The 14,615-nt window shown below is 43.9% G+C and overlaps 1 protein-coding gene across 6 annotated transcripts in view; it reads left to right on the plus strand.

Moving 5' to 3' along the window:
• The window catches only part of gramd1a (GRAM domain containing 1A), a 43,016-nt gene that overhangs the window by 23,960 nt on the left and 4,441 nt on the right, over nucleotides 1-14,615 (plus strand). For 3 of the 6 annotated variants that reach the window (XM_084944456.1, XM_084944457.1, XM_084944460.1), the window contains exons 3-15: nucleotides 1,546-1,566; nucleotides 1,800-1,884; nucleotides 3,364-3,467; nucleotides 3,628-3,723; nucleotides 3,995-4,075; nucleotides 5,400-5,518; nucleotides 6,047-6,368; nucleotides 7,377-7,530; nucleotides 7,798-7,881; nucleotides 8,378-8,524; nucleotides 9,770-9,891; nucleotides 11,101-11,243; nucleotides 13,149-13,252. In XM_084944456.1, coding sequence (XP_084800582.1) covers nucleotides 1,546-1,566; nucleotides 1,800-1,884; nucleotides 3,364-3,467; nucleotides 3,628-3,723; nucleotides 3,995-4,075; nucleotides 5,400-5,518; nucleotides 6,047-6,368; nucleotides 7,377-7,530; nucleotides 7,798-7,881; nucleotides 8,378-8,524; nucleotides 9,770-9,891; nucleotides 11,101-11,243; nucleotides 13,149-13,252 — 1,582 coding nt within the window. The remainder of the gene's footprint in view (nucleotides 1-1,545; nucleotides 1,567-1,799; nucleotides 1,885-3,363; nucleotides 3,468-3,627; nucleotides 3,724-3,994; nucleotides 4,076-5,399; nucleotides 5,519-6,046; nucleotides 6,369-7,376; nucleotides 7,531-7,797; nucleotides 7,882-8,377; nucleotides 8,525-9,769; nucleotides 9,892-11,100; nucleotides 11,244-13,148; nucleotides 13,253-14,615) is intronic. The other 3 variants (XM_084944461.1, XM_084944458.1, XM_084944459.1) reach the window with 1 other exon arrangement.

Raw genomic sequence — 14,615 nt, forward strand, 5'->3', positions numbered from 1 at the left:
TGCTGCTCCATCACCGTCACTCGTCTCATAGCTGCAGGCCTGCTTTGATTTCAGGCTAGCAGCATTAGCAGTGTAGCATACCTTCAGTACTGTGAAAGTGAAATTTTTTGCGTTATGGGCCCCTGAAATTTTGAAATTTGACTCATCATAGGTTCTCAATCAGATTAAGATTTAAGACGTTTTCTGGACCTCAATCAAAAATGTTAATTTGATGATTTCCAAGCTGCTTGGCTATCACTTCCTCTGTGGCGTGGTGCTTTAGTGGAAGAAGCCGACTATCCTTCAGGATTGTATCCCAGAAACTGACAGTCAGTCAAGTTTTATTATCAACACAACAACATACACTCAAGTATACAGTCAGACGAAATATCGTCCTCCTGGATCAAAGCTGCAAACTGTAAAAGCAAAAATTCAACTATACAGAAACTAAGATAAACTAAGGATGAGTACAACAGTTTTGTACTTGAATAGAAATGGAATAAGAGTAGAAAACAATGAGAATAAATAAATACAGTGGTACATAGATGGACTCAAACAGTGTAATACAGAATAGTGCAAGTACTGGAAGTGAGAGGAGAGTGTTATGTAGTCCAAGAAGTGTGTGGAGAAGTGAGTCCAGTGTGGAGGAGGGCAGCGATGCATGGAAATGATTTTTCTTTTTCTAATACACAAAACTCCAGAATTACTTCACTGAGAAGAGACAGGAAATGCCCGATGGAGGTGTTGCTGAAAAGGAGCTTGTACAAGTTACTAAACTGTAGAGATTGCTGTCTTAGCCTGCATTGCTGCATTGTGAGTCAGTGTGTTCAGTAAGGTCATAAAACGTACAACTGATTGTGTTATGTTAGTCCGATTGTGTTTGTGTAAATTTGATTTGGATAAAGATCTGACCGCATTTCATAAGCAATCAAAGCAGAAATTCCAAAGTGCTGCAGACGTCTCGTGGTGCTCATCAGAGATTCAAACGGGCGTCTTCATGACTCTGTAAGATTTGATCCAACGCGGCGTTTAGTAACCAGTTAGGAAACGGTTCTGCTTCAATCTGGTCACTTAAATATTAACCCTGTGTTTGCCAGACGTTGATTGAACACGCTTGTGTTACGTAATGTCAATAAAAACGGTCTTGAGTCGTCAGTGAATTCACACCATACAATAAGTGAAAGTAAATGTTTATTTTTAGCAGCTCTCACTTCAGCCGTGTCAGTTCTTCCAGTGTTGACTCGTTCTTTCAGGAGACTGTAAAACGTTAGCGTGTTTGCCCTGAGTAAATTTACCTAACGGCACACGTAACCCGAAGGCTCTGGGTTCACCTCGTACTCGCTGCAGGCTCGTCGCTTTGAAGGGAGCAGCCTGTTGCAGCCAAGACGGTTTGTTGCAGCTGCTCAGTGACAATTACCTTTTTTTAAAATAGGGAAGTGGTGAAAGTTTGGACATCCCTTTAAAGCTGTACAACCTCACCGTTGCATAAAACGGAGTCAAAATGTTCTGTTTCTGCTGTAACTGATTTTCTTTGAGTACTAAATGTTTTCCTTTTTTTCTTTGCAGAAAATGCAGAGCTGGTACAACGTAAGTACACGCCCTCTTCTTCTTCTTTAGTGGCTTTTTTCAGCTTTTACTTCCAGTAGATGAAACTGGTTGACAGTAAAATGATTGGTTTAGTGTGATATTTAAAAATGTGTTAAGTGTTTTTTCTTCTTCTTGATTAAACAAATGCAAGTGTTACCCAAGATGATTACTGCTAGGATGGTTGTGAAGTAGAATAACATGTTCTGTTTTTTCTTTCCTGTCGTCACTCACAGGTTCTCAGCCCCACGTACAAACAGCGGAACGAAGATTTTCGTAAAATCTTCAAGAAACTTCCTGACTCAGAGCGACTTATAGTGGGTGAGTGAAGCATGTGACAAAGTGTGCAGTACCACCAGCGCACCAGGATTTTATAATCGGCCACGCCGGCCGTGAATAGTCCACTTTCTGAGAGGTTAAAATGATTCCTAGCGCACAGGAATGGGAAGGTCATAAGGAAAGGGAGGATAGAAGATTTAAGGACGTGTGACTCTAAGATGTACAGTACAAGGAATGGTTTGCAGTTGCAACAGGTTCATGGTGCTCAGCTTAGAGCTGCTGCTCGAGTTGAGGTGGTTTTGGGCATCAGAATAGGGACAAGAGCTGAAAGAGGCGGCTGGGTGGGGAGGTGGAGTAAACGTTGCCCCCACTAACATACCCAGATAAACAGCAGACGTTGAATCTATCGAAAATCACAAATGTTATTCCTGTGTGCCAACAGCACACAGGTGCTTGAGAAACGCCATCTGTGGTTCCACACTGGTTTCTTTTTGGCTCTGAGAGGAGAACTATGCAGATTTAGTAGATTCAACACACGGAGACGCTCTCAAATGCAGGCCTGCAAAAGCCAGCAGCACATAGCAGCGACAGTTAAAGCCCTTTTTGTAGGTTGAATGCCAGTTGGTTGAAAGGTCTACTTGAGCAGAAAGGAAGTGACATTAGTTCACCACAAAGAGGAAGGCTGTGATTAAACCATCAAGGATCAAAAAGCTCTGTGTGAGAAGCAAAGACGTAGGCTGCGAAGTGAAACTCGCTTTCACTTCACTACAAAGAATTTCTTTGTGTTGTATGACTTGGATCTTCTCTAACGACCAACAGCATGACAGACAGGAACAGCAGTTCGTCACTGATGCTGTACAAATGTTTCCCAGGTGTCAGTGCTGGACGTTTGAGTCTTTAGCCCCTTTTTCCATTAGCGCTTACTTCGATCGACTGGGTTTCCCCTGCAAACCAGTACTACCTAACATGTGTTTGTTGTCATAGCAACGTGTGTCCCGCAAAAAGGTGGCCGTCGAGGCAACAGTATACCTGCTGCTCAGTCTGTGGCTTTTCGTCTGGCTCTGGGACCACTGCGTTGGTTTTGTAACCATTTCCCTCGTTGCTGAGATGCTCTCGTGACTCATCGAGTGATGCTACTGGCCAGCCAATCGGTGGCATGCAATCTGATGATGTCATAATTTAGTACCTGCTCGCTTGGAATCCCGGGCGAGCAGATACTAAAGGTCACAGGACCCGGTACCTAATGGGAGAACCGTGAAAACTGTGGCGACCCGTGGCGAGTCGAGCCGTGTAGGTACTAATGGAAAAGGGCTTGTGAGTCTTGTTTGCTGCATCATCGCTCCTGCTGGACCGCAGGCTGATGCCATAATGATGCCGTAGACTCTCTGTAAGAGTTTCAGTCATTTTTCTCTGCCCACCAGCCCCACTGCTAAAAGCCAAGTGGTGTTTACAACCTGTCTGACATTCATCTGTGGCAGCGATGGCTGTTTTTGACATTTATTTCCATCTGTCTTTTCTCAGACTACTCCTGCGCTCTGCAGAAGGATATTCTGCTTCAGGGACGCCTTTATCTGTCAGAGAATTGGCTGTGTTTCTACAGTAACATCTTCCGCTGGGAAACCACTGTAAGCTACACTGTGTACACTGGCGCACACCTTCTGCAAACTAATTAATGTCACACCTGCAATCTGATAAGAGTGAAGTTTGCAGATCAATAAAGATGGTCTCTGCGAGATAAGAGCGGCGCACGCTGTAAAGCTTTCTCCTCTCTGCTTGTTGGTTCAGATCACCATCCTGCTGAAGGACGTTACCTCTATGACCAAGGAGAAGACTGCCAAGCTCATCCCAAATGCCATCCAGATCAGCACTGACAACGAGAAGGTCCGAGTCAAAGACGAATAATAAAAGAGACGCTTTGATTTACGAGTACATTCTGCAGCGGTTTAACCGTTGATAGTGTCAGCTGTTGATACGGTTCACTTCAATCTGTTAGAGAAGCGTTATGAAACGAGCTGACTCGGCTCGATCTTCACCGGCCGTGACGAGGCAAACGGGGGGAAACCATCCGTCAAACCTGTTCTCACATTTTTGTTCTCTCTCCCTCCTTTTCTTCCTCCCCTCCTTCCTGTTCCGTTGATAATCACCCTCTCAGCATTTCTTCACATCTTTTGGTGCAAGAGATCGCAGCTACATGATGATTTTCCGCCTGTGGCAGAACGCACTGCTGGACAAGGTACAGCCTCCTCTCCCACCCTCCTGCTGGTTTGTGCTGCTAGTAGTTATCATGTCAGAATAGACCAGGGTGTGAGGAAGCGTGGTCGTAAATACAGGGCTGAGAGAGCAGTTTCAATTACTGTTATCTGCTGACTTTTCTGCTCTGAGCGTCTGTGCAGAAACACAGCTTACTATTAACTCACATGGTAGAGAAAATAATGGCTGATTACTCTTTCCCTGGAAAAAAACAAACTAATCTTTTAGTTTAGTTTGGACCTCTGGTTTCACGAGATGATCGAGAATGAACGGCCCTCTGAAACAAAATATTGAGGATGTCACATCATCATAAACCACTTCACGACAAGAATGCAGCTGCTTCCACCACAGCCAGCTGCTTATTGTGCGTACATGTTTCTGTTGTGGTGTAGCTGCGCTCACAGCATCTAGTTATTGTTCGGAAACAATTCCTGTAATAAATCCTTAACAGACCGATCAGCATTCAGCAGGATATTGGGCTTTCGTGCTTTGAATTAGCTTCAAGTTTATTAAATTTTGAAAAAAAAAGATTATTTTTTCCTTCCAGCGGTTTAAGATAAACTAAGAAAGTGTGTAAATAATTTGAGCCATTTAGTTTCATTGACATCCTTCATTAACAACGGTTTTCAATGCTGTCGGCTGAGTTGCCAACATGCCAGTGTCTGTTCCCTGCAGTGGGAACAAAAGTTAGGCTGAATATCACCGTTTTGTAATGCTGACTGCTGTTGGCTCCCTTTTAGTGAATCAACACTTGATTCCACTTTGACCTTTCAGCAGTGTTGACATCCTGGTCTTAACTTGAACAGTTTGCTTTTATTTACGCTCCTCTGGGCAGAAGATGCAGAGGCTTCTGCTTTTAGAGATTTACAGGCCTGCGGCGTGTACAGGTGTTTACACATCTTGTTTTTAACTTTAGTTTAAGATTTCATCTCGACATTTGCAGCATGAAGGTGAGCACCGGTGTGTTCATTTATAATAACTGTGGTGTTTTTCAGTAAAACAGCAGCTGTGCTCTGAATGGGCCACATGGCACTATATTTACCGTCGCCTCAGACGGAGTCGTAAAGTGTCCAACATGTTTGCACAATTGATTTTGATTCAAGGCTCATTGAGAATCAATAAAAAGTCCCACACTCTGTTGCACAGTGAACATCCCAGACTAATGCACGCACACAGATAGATTTTGGCTGTCACACAAATCCCATTGCCTGCAGCTGCTGTTTCTACACTTGCAGTTTGACAAGACAAAGAGCTGCAGAGTGAACCGCGCAGGAACGTGCATGATTAAATATCTGTATTTTCTGCAGTCTCTGTCCCCCAAAGAGCTGTGGCACATCGTGCACCAGTGCTACGGCACTGAGCTGGGCCTCACCAGTGAAGACGACGACTACGTCTCCCCCACCGCTGAACACATGAACGGCCTGCTGTGAGTGTCTATATGTAACCACCTCTAGTTATAGATGTGTGAGTTATTTGAGTCTTAACCATGTTAAAGCTGAAAACCTGCTTTTATTTTTTCCTCGTGTCACATTTTTATTGTTGGGTAAAGTTCTGCAGAAATGGTCTTTTTTTTTTTTTTTTTTATTGCATGTTTTAGAAAACTTTCTAACGCCGTGGTGGTTTGTCACAATCACATAACTGATGTATTTGTAGATACGTTGACTCTCTAATGAAAAAGACACAATATGCATCCCTGTCAGTGAGATTTAAGCTTATTTGTTACGTCTATAGTTAATTGGCAGTGACAGAGGCTATAATAGTCATTTTATTGTGGTTAATGGCTTAAACAGAAGAAGGCATGACAGACATGCTTATTAGCGATCATTTAAACATACATGTAGCTTTAGGGGTCACTTTTCCATCTTTTTAAGCAAACAAGAAGACTCTGGGTTGTTCTCTAACAGATGTTTTTCCCTTTCCCTCGCTGCGACGTTCCTGTTGCCCTGTTCTCCAGGCCGGGAGAGGAGTCGGGGTCGGTCACAGACCTGTTGGACCTGAGCTCAGTATCCGTTCCCTCCGCGGGCAGCTCTCCGCCTCCGCTGGTGCCATGCAGTTTAAGCAGTCCTCCTTCAGCTGCCAGCCTCGGCGGATCCTCTCCGCCCTCCTCTGCCTCCTGTCTGCCCGTGGAGGTGCCCTCCTTGTCGGGAAGCAGGCTCGGCTCCGAGCCCCTTGAACCCAGCCCACCCAGCTCACACAGCTCGCTGCCATCCACCACCACCACCAACGCCTCTGCCTCTATCTCCGCCTCCACCCCGGCATCTGCTGCTGCCTCTTTTGTGAGTGTTCTTCACATTCAGACTATTTAATATGCAGGACGTGGCTGTCTGTTTGTTATACCTGGAGGGCTGGGAAGCAGAGCCAGCTGACCTTTGCTCTGCATGTTGAAACTGAATCTTTTGAATCTGTATTTGATGAAACACACCTGAAGCTAAAAGCAGCTTATTTAAATTGCACTGCCAACGCTTGATCACACAGTTTTGGGCCCTTTTATTCCCACGTTTTATTCATTACGATTATTTGTTCTAATTAATGAGCAAATCCAATCAGACACACTTATGTAACTGGATCCAGGATCTAAAAAACGATTAACGGGACCAGATTATTGCGGATTAACCTGCTGGGTTTCTGTCTTATTAATTGGCATCCATCATTGAGCTGTTTTATTTTGTATGGTGCTTATTTTATCTACTGTTATCTATCTTGTTTTCAATGACTTGAATACTTGATCTTAAGTTTTACTACGTTTGCTCTTGTTCTCTACTCCTCTGTAAGCACTTTGAACTCCGCCAGCCGGCATGAAGGTGCTATACAAATAACAGGCTAGAGGGGAGTAAACATGATGGGGATGGTTCCCAATAGATGTGAGAATTTCTATTTTCTATTATATCAATTTTAAAAAAAAAAAAAAAGCAAATAATTAGTCGATTCAAAGAATTACATCTACATTTATGAGCACATTCAGGAGGAAAAATAATAACGAGGCCTCCAGGCAAGAAGGAATTGATGGAAAATATTTGTGTAGTCTGCATTCGTCTGTGTCCAATCAGCCAAAAGCTGCTAAAAGACGCTGACAGAGTGAATAAATGCAGCGCTGTGTCAACTCTGTGCCGGTTTCACATTAATTGGATGGCTACAGTGGTATGCCTGCCGAGGCCACATCAGCACGAGGCCAGCCTCGCTGTGAGGCCTCTCAAGTCATATGACAATGGGGTGATCTCCCTCAGACCCCTCACTAACTGCCCTCCCATCTGCTCTTTCTCTCTCCCCCGCCTCCTCTGCATCAGACTCTGGAAGAAGGCGGAGACAGCCTGTCCGAGTCAGCCAATCACATGCTGCCCCCACCAACTGCCAGTCTGGGAAACCTCTCGTCATTGGACATCACCAACGATGAGGACCTGCCCACAGACCCCAGCAACTCGTCTGACACACAGGAAGAGAGTGAGTGTCGTTTGGGCAAAGAGACCACAAGAAAAGAGATTTAATTTGAATCTGTCGGTCGGCATGAATTTCATCTAAAAACGAATTCTGATAACATCTTAGAGCTTCAATAAGACTCAGAGGTACCTTATTTATGTAGGTAATAAATGATATTAAAGTGGTTTCCTGCCCTCCTGATCTCAGAACAATAACTCTTTGCTTCGCTGCACGTCAGCAGTGAATGCAGGTTTTGTAAACATGAACATGCTGTACTTTGTCTCACTTCAGTTAAATCTGACCTGAACCAAACTGAAACGGTTCCCCGATCAGCTGACGCATCTGCAATCACCTCCAAGCTGAGCGTGTTATATGGTGCTGTAGACGTTTACTTTACACCTCTCCTGCTGACTCTTGGCTTCACATTTGTTTGTTCTTGGACTCGGCTAGAGTGGCTTTGCATGATTCACTGTTCAAAGTAATCCTTGTTATACTTACACTGGGCCTTACTGTGCGTTTAAGCTAATATTTTTGCGATTGGCTGTCGCTCATTAACAGGTTTAACAGCAGGTGGGTGTGGCTTATGTGCCTGAGATGGTCATATTGATATCCTCGCTCTGTGAACTAACAATAATGGGAAAAACATAAAGATGAGTGTTCAGAGCAGTCGGATTACTTATTGAGAACATCCAAAAACTGTCCTATGAAGATGCAAAGATGTAAAAAAAACTTGTAACCCAAAGTTAAGTGTTTGGTCGAGCTCTGCCTTTAGTGACACTGTGACGCGCCTGCTCATGAACAAAGCAAACCTCCATGGTGGAGGCAAATATTTTGTAGAAACATCAAAACAAACTTTTCTTTGGCCCTGCAGGTGAGGTGGAAGCGTTCTGCGCTGACCTTAGCGGGCGGCTGCTCATCAACACGGCGGTCCGCATGAGCGTGGACAAACTGCATGACCTGCTCTTCTCTGCTGACACGCACTTCATCCAGCACCTCTTCTCCCAGCGACACTTCACTGGTAGGTTAAAAACACTCCTGAGAGTCAGGCCTGATGACTCACTCGTTTCATTTCGGTGGATTTCCATGATGTTTAATTACTTCTTCTTTTTTTTTTTTAAACTAAATAAATAGATAAAGGTGAACTGGGCTGAATCTGCCGCAGTCATGCAGACACACAGTTTCGTCTCAGCTGTCGTGTTTTAATTGTAGTTTGAAGCCCACATTTTAGTCACTAAATCAATAGCTTAGCCATACTCTGAGTCCCTTCTCCTGCTGTTAACCGTGTAGCTTTGCTGGATGATGTCATGCTCTAATGTTGCCCACAGTTAACTTCACTAACCTCCACAGTGCTTGTGTGAACTTGTTGCAGGAAGTTAAGTGTGGCCGAGCGAGTTTTTCCTGTTGAGACACGAACAGTTAAGGTTTGCTCATCTGCTGGTAAATAAGTTCATCCACTCTTATTCTCAGTTTGCTGATATCTGATCTGCCAGCGTCCATTTTTGTAGCTCCAGTGTTTGAAATGAAAAGTAAACAAATTCCCCTGGAAATCTGATTTTGGGGATGTGATTACTGTTGTGACGCTGCTGAAGCTCACCGTGTGTCCCACTGATGAGCTGCTGAGAAACCTGCTCCTCTTCTTTTTGCTGCGTCACTTTTTCTGTTTAGAATAGAATTCAACTTTGTTGTCATTGCACATGTTACAGGTACAAGGCAACGAAATGCAGTTTGCATCCATCCAGAAAGTGTTTTAGCCGTAATATAGATATATTACAGCTATACAGATATATTATATTATATTATGGGTATGTTACAATGTACACGGTATGAAGGTATAACTATAAGTGTGTACAAGCTGTGTACAGGATATAAATATGAAAACTACACAGAAATATGAACTATGCACGTTATAAACAGTTGTAAAATTATAATGTTTGATAAACTGGCACTCAGAGTTGCCTTTGCTTTCATTTGTTGTATATTTTAGTGTTTCTCTGTGAAGCTGAGATGAAAGTGAAGCTGTGAGGCTGCTGGTTGGAGGCCCAGCTCGCTCAGGGACATTTTGTAGCTCTAACTGGGGCCTTCCTTTCTTTCTTCCTTTCTTTCTTTGTGTAAAGGAGCGTGCATTGACTCTCTCTCCTCGCTCTCGCACTCTTTCCTTTTCATTCATAAATTCGGAGCCTCGCGTGTTCTCTTTTTTGTCGCTCTCCCATTTTCACTGAGTCTCTCGGGCCCTCTCGTTACTCTTGTTCTCCCTCCCCTTCAGACCTGTCGGTGGGTGAATGGCAGCAGGACGGCAGCAGTGGGAACACCAGCCGTGTGCTCAGCTACACCATCGCCCTCAACAACCCCCTCGGGCCCAAGACCGCCCCTGTGGTGGAGACGCAGGTCAGTCGTCAGGGCGAACGTTTCTAGCTTCATTGTGTAGAAACTGGAGGGGAGGTTTTATTTTGTATTGCTGCTTCAACTAGCTCTAATTTGAGATATGAGAGAAGATGTTAGTACTCGGTGTTATTACGCTTCAATAATTTTGAGTCAGTTTAACTTTTTAGTTGAATTTGGAGACGTGTTCTGTCGGACATATTAGCATTTGTAGCATTCTGAGCTGTTGACCCATCACTTGAACACATTTAGACGTGTTTAATATAAAAATCCTCTTTTTCGAGAAGCTGTGCGAGTGGAACGAGGATAAAGAGCAGCCAGGTGCTGCTGATGCACTCGATTCACTGACCATCTGCAGAGGTTTTGACAGTTTGGAACAATGTTTGGATAGATGAGGCCAAACTGGAGATGTTTAAAGCATCAGATGATACCAACACCTTGTAGCAACTGCCAGCACTGTATGTTCTGCAGTCAGATATGAGCCATGCAACAGGACAATGATCCTTAGCAGAGAAGCAGCACTGTGGAGAGGAGAGCTGCACACAGCGGCTCACAAACCTCAAAGAACTGAAGTTTTTCACTGCAGAGAGTCTTTATTTTCCACATGACCGTGTAATACGAGCATAAAGAAAGCAGAATAGGTGGGCTTTAACCCTGGAGAACCCATGGGGTCAGATCTGACCCCATTGGTTTACTAGGGAACCCATGGGGTCAAATTTTACCCCATGGGTTCTCCAGGGTTAATATTATCACTGATGATGATGATGATGGTGTGATTATTATATTTAAGGAGCATAATAACTGACAGTTTAACTACTGTGAGAGAGCAGTTTGGATTGCTAGCTCTGTAGCCTGTTTGATGCAGGTATTGCATCAAACATGGGAAACTTGCAGCAGCATTAGTCAACAAACCGCAACTAGCTAGAGAAGAGCAAGATAGATTTGCTGATAAATCAGAGTGGGGCCTCAGAGGGAACCACAGAGTGCATATAACGGATGCAGCCACCATGATTACTAGTGTTGTTTTGTGGTTTTGCATGTTTAACATGAAGCACTGACTCAAAGGTTTTGACATACAACTGTGATGTTTAGGTTTTTTGGGGGTTTTGGGGGTGGGGCTCTGTGTTGGATTCACTTCCTGCCTGTAGTTTCTACGTGGAGTGAAAAACATGGATCCTGCATTGCACTAAAACTCCACCTTCTGCCTGCTTACAGACGCTGCAGAAAAGCAGCGCCCGGGGCGAGTGCTACGTGGTGGACTCGGAGGTCATCACCTCAGGCATCCCATACCAGGACTACTTCTACACCGTCCACAGATACTGCCTCACCTCCATCAACAAACACAAGAGCCGACTCAGGTTTGTGCGCTCGTGGAGGTCGCCCGGCTTACTCTTCACGCTCACACGGTGTCACTTAGAGCCACGGCCGAGCAAACAAATGAAGAACTGAAAAAACACTCGAGTTTATTTATGCAGCCGCCTGCACTCTATCAGACGGGCTCCTTACTGAAAACACCGTTGGACTCGGCGCTGCTTTACTTGATGATACTGTGACTGATAACGTTCGTGATTAGATAATAATCCAATCGAGTACACTTCACTTTGTAAATTCATAACTTCCATTGCTCTAAAAGCAACGGGCAAGTCGCAGAATATCCAGTTTAAAAAAATAAAATAAAAGCAGTTATTAAAGGAAATAAGATTTCAACAGAGCTCTGCGCCGTCTGCCTGTCCCTGATAAATGAGGACATCCAAACACGACAACATGAGCTGAGCAGGTCGACAAACACGACAGCAGGCGAGCAGTAGAAGAAGTCATGATTACATAAGTGGCTACAGGCTAATATTCTGTTAGCTTCCAGTGCTCGAATCAGTCCTTATTATGAAAATGCTGTTGGAGTAATAAGCAGCTGACGTACCGGAGACGCTGCTTAGCACGGCTAAAATGAACCACAGGACGGAGTTTGCAGCCCATAGGTGAAGCCACCGTGACATCATCACCCACTGGTGTCGAATGCTGTCAGTCAGATAATCCGTTAAAGAGCTCAAAGAGGCACCACCAGCACACACGGTGAAGCGCGAGGTCCACTTTAATGATTAAAAGCAGTGGAAAAGCTTAGCGGACTCAGAAAACCTCCAAAAGTCTGAAAACACAGACGGACCGAAGCCTCGTCGGGCCAGCTGTTTTCACCAAACACCAAAGAAACTTGGGTTTAGTTTAGTCTTAGTACACATTTTAATTTTTAATAAAATAATAATATTTTGTTTAATGTCTGCTCAGCCTGTGAGCATGACTGTGATAGAAATGGCACTCCACATGTCTGAAGTCTTGACTGTAGCATTCCCAGACTGAAGAGCATTTTTCAGCATTTTCCACCAAAAGCAGCAGACGGTAGTTTCTCAATAGACCGTTATGCAACATGGCCTGAAGACAGCTTAGCTGAAGTAAGAGCGGTGGCTCTCCTGTTACCAGTTATCTTCATCTCAAGCCCAAATGCAGCCAAGTTCATTCTGCTTTAGGCTGTAAATACTCCTCCTGGTAGTCGCTTTCTGTCTGATTACATGAACCTAAATATGAGATGTAGGTTGTTTTGACAGATGTCTTTCCCAAGAAATTGTGTGAGAAGTTCCCACCTGGAGAGCGTTAACATTAAATATGCTCTCTGGATCATTCATAACCAACTTCAAGCATTAATATTCTGGCATACATCGAAGTTTGACGTGTGTGACGTAGAGTAACAGGAACATGCCTGGGTACCTGCATGTTTCGTCCATTTTCTGCCAATGCTCTTTAAAAAAAAGCATTCTGGGTGAAATATCGAATCATTTCACCATGTGGGGTAGGTTTGTACTTTAAAACATATACACAAGGCCACACTTTGTCGTTTAACCTGAAAACGGTCTCAAAATCGCCCCTATTTTTGATTTTTAATATCCTCCGATTCAGAGCTCGACTCTTTAGTCATAGTTGTACTTGCATAATTCTCTGAACTTGATGCAGTTCTTTGGTAGACTGAAACATGCTAGCTTGCTAATTTCGTGAAATGCTCTTATACGAACGGAAGTTTGACTTTGAATTATCAGATCAGACTCTGTAGAAAATGTAAGAGGCCCTATGTGAAGTTACGAACTGAGAAAAGTCCTGATTAACACCAAAGTGATGCAGCGCAGGTTCAACTAAAGACCTTTTCTTTACAGAGAATAAAAATGATGCTTAAAAATGTTGTGCATGCTTTAAAAGTTCCTTTGCGTCTCCTCTGGCAGAGTTTCCTCAGACATCTGCTACAAGAAGCAGCCGTGGAGCCTGGTGAAGGCGCTGATCGAAAAAAACACCTGGAGCGGCATCGAAGAGTACTACAAACACATGGGTGAGTCAGGGCAGCCGAGCCGCTGCGTTCAACAGAGGCTGAGAGAAACAAACAGGAAATGCTTAATTTAAAAGAAAAAAGGATGCTTCCTGCTGCAGATCAGAGAGATGGAGGATTGATGTGGTTTGTAATGTGGCCGCGAGCTGTTTATCTACAACTTCAGGTTCTTTGAACAGAGAAAGCTTTGAGAGCTGATAGCGTTTGATAGTTTGCTCTAAATATAAGTTCACTGTGTTCAGTGTGGTGCAGTGTGAGACAACAGAAGCAAAGTGCATTAAATTTCTATTCAGATGTCTCAAATGTCAACAAATCTTTAGGTAATCCATTTCAGGTAGGCCTTGTTTACCTGCGTCCACGCAGCCCCCTGGGGGCCTGTGATGGTACTGCAAAGAGACCACGAGCAGTCAATTAATATTCTTAAGTCTAATTTAAATAAAGAAAAAGGAAAAAAAATCTAATTTCTTGCATTAAAAAGTGTGAAGATGATGCAAGGAGCAGAGATGTTGAAGGTAGAAGCTGTGACGAAGTGGGCGGAGTGGGCGGAGTGGGCGGAGATGAGCGTCAGGAGTGATTTGTGACAGAAGGATGGCAGGAAGAGAGAAAGGGAAGTTTTGTGAGATGACAGTGGGACGGCTGTGATGTACGGTTGGGAAACGTGGCACTGACAGGGACGGGGGCGGAGCTTGAGGAAAAGGGGAGGAGACTCCTGCAGTGACTCCAAAACAAAATGTTATTTCGGGTTTTATGGTTTTGAATTTAAATATTTACATTTTCTAAAGAAGCTGAACTGATGAGGAAGCTTCACTAGAACTAAACCTGATCTTGAGTCTGAGCTCATCCTGCAGCTCTGTTAATAACTATAAAGGTCTTAATATGGAGAATGAAACTGTTGATGGGGAATTAAATTACGTGAATCATTAGAAGCTGAATGAGAGAACATAATATCACTGTAATGATATTATGATAACTCATTTTCTGCTTGTGCGCTGAGTGTAGTGGATGTTTAGGTGGGCCTCACGCTGTCCACAGATAAACAAGACATGGGCGCTGACAGAGAGCATATCAGAGATATCAGAGCTTACATTCTGTCACGCTGTCACAAGCTCCAGCCTGTAATCAGGCAGACGTACACATTTTTCTGTACGTGTCTGGTCGCGGTCGTCTCTGGAGCTTTTAAAGAAATCGCCCGGACCTCTGCGTGTGCACTGATACTTTATGTAAAAGACAAACTGGAGCCATTAAGTTCATTTCTGTTTAAAGAAAGTCACAAAACAGACACGGGGCTGCCAGTCTCACTTTCCAAGGTTTCAAATATAGTTTTTATTTTGGATAACGTTCTTGAAACTGCATCAAATTTGAACTT

This window comes from Perissodus microlepis, chromosome 11, assembly GCF_051167445.1.
Source record: "Perissodus microlepis isolate ML-2025 ecotype Zambia chromosome 11, ASM5116744v1, whole genome shotgun sequence".
Taxonomy (NCBI): domain Eukaryota; kingdom Metazoa; phylum Chordata; class Actinopteri; order Cichliformes; family Cichlidae; genus Perissodus; species Perissodus microlepis.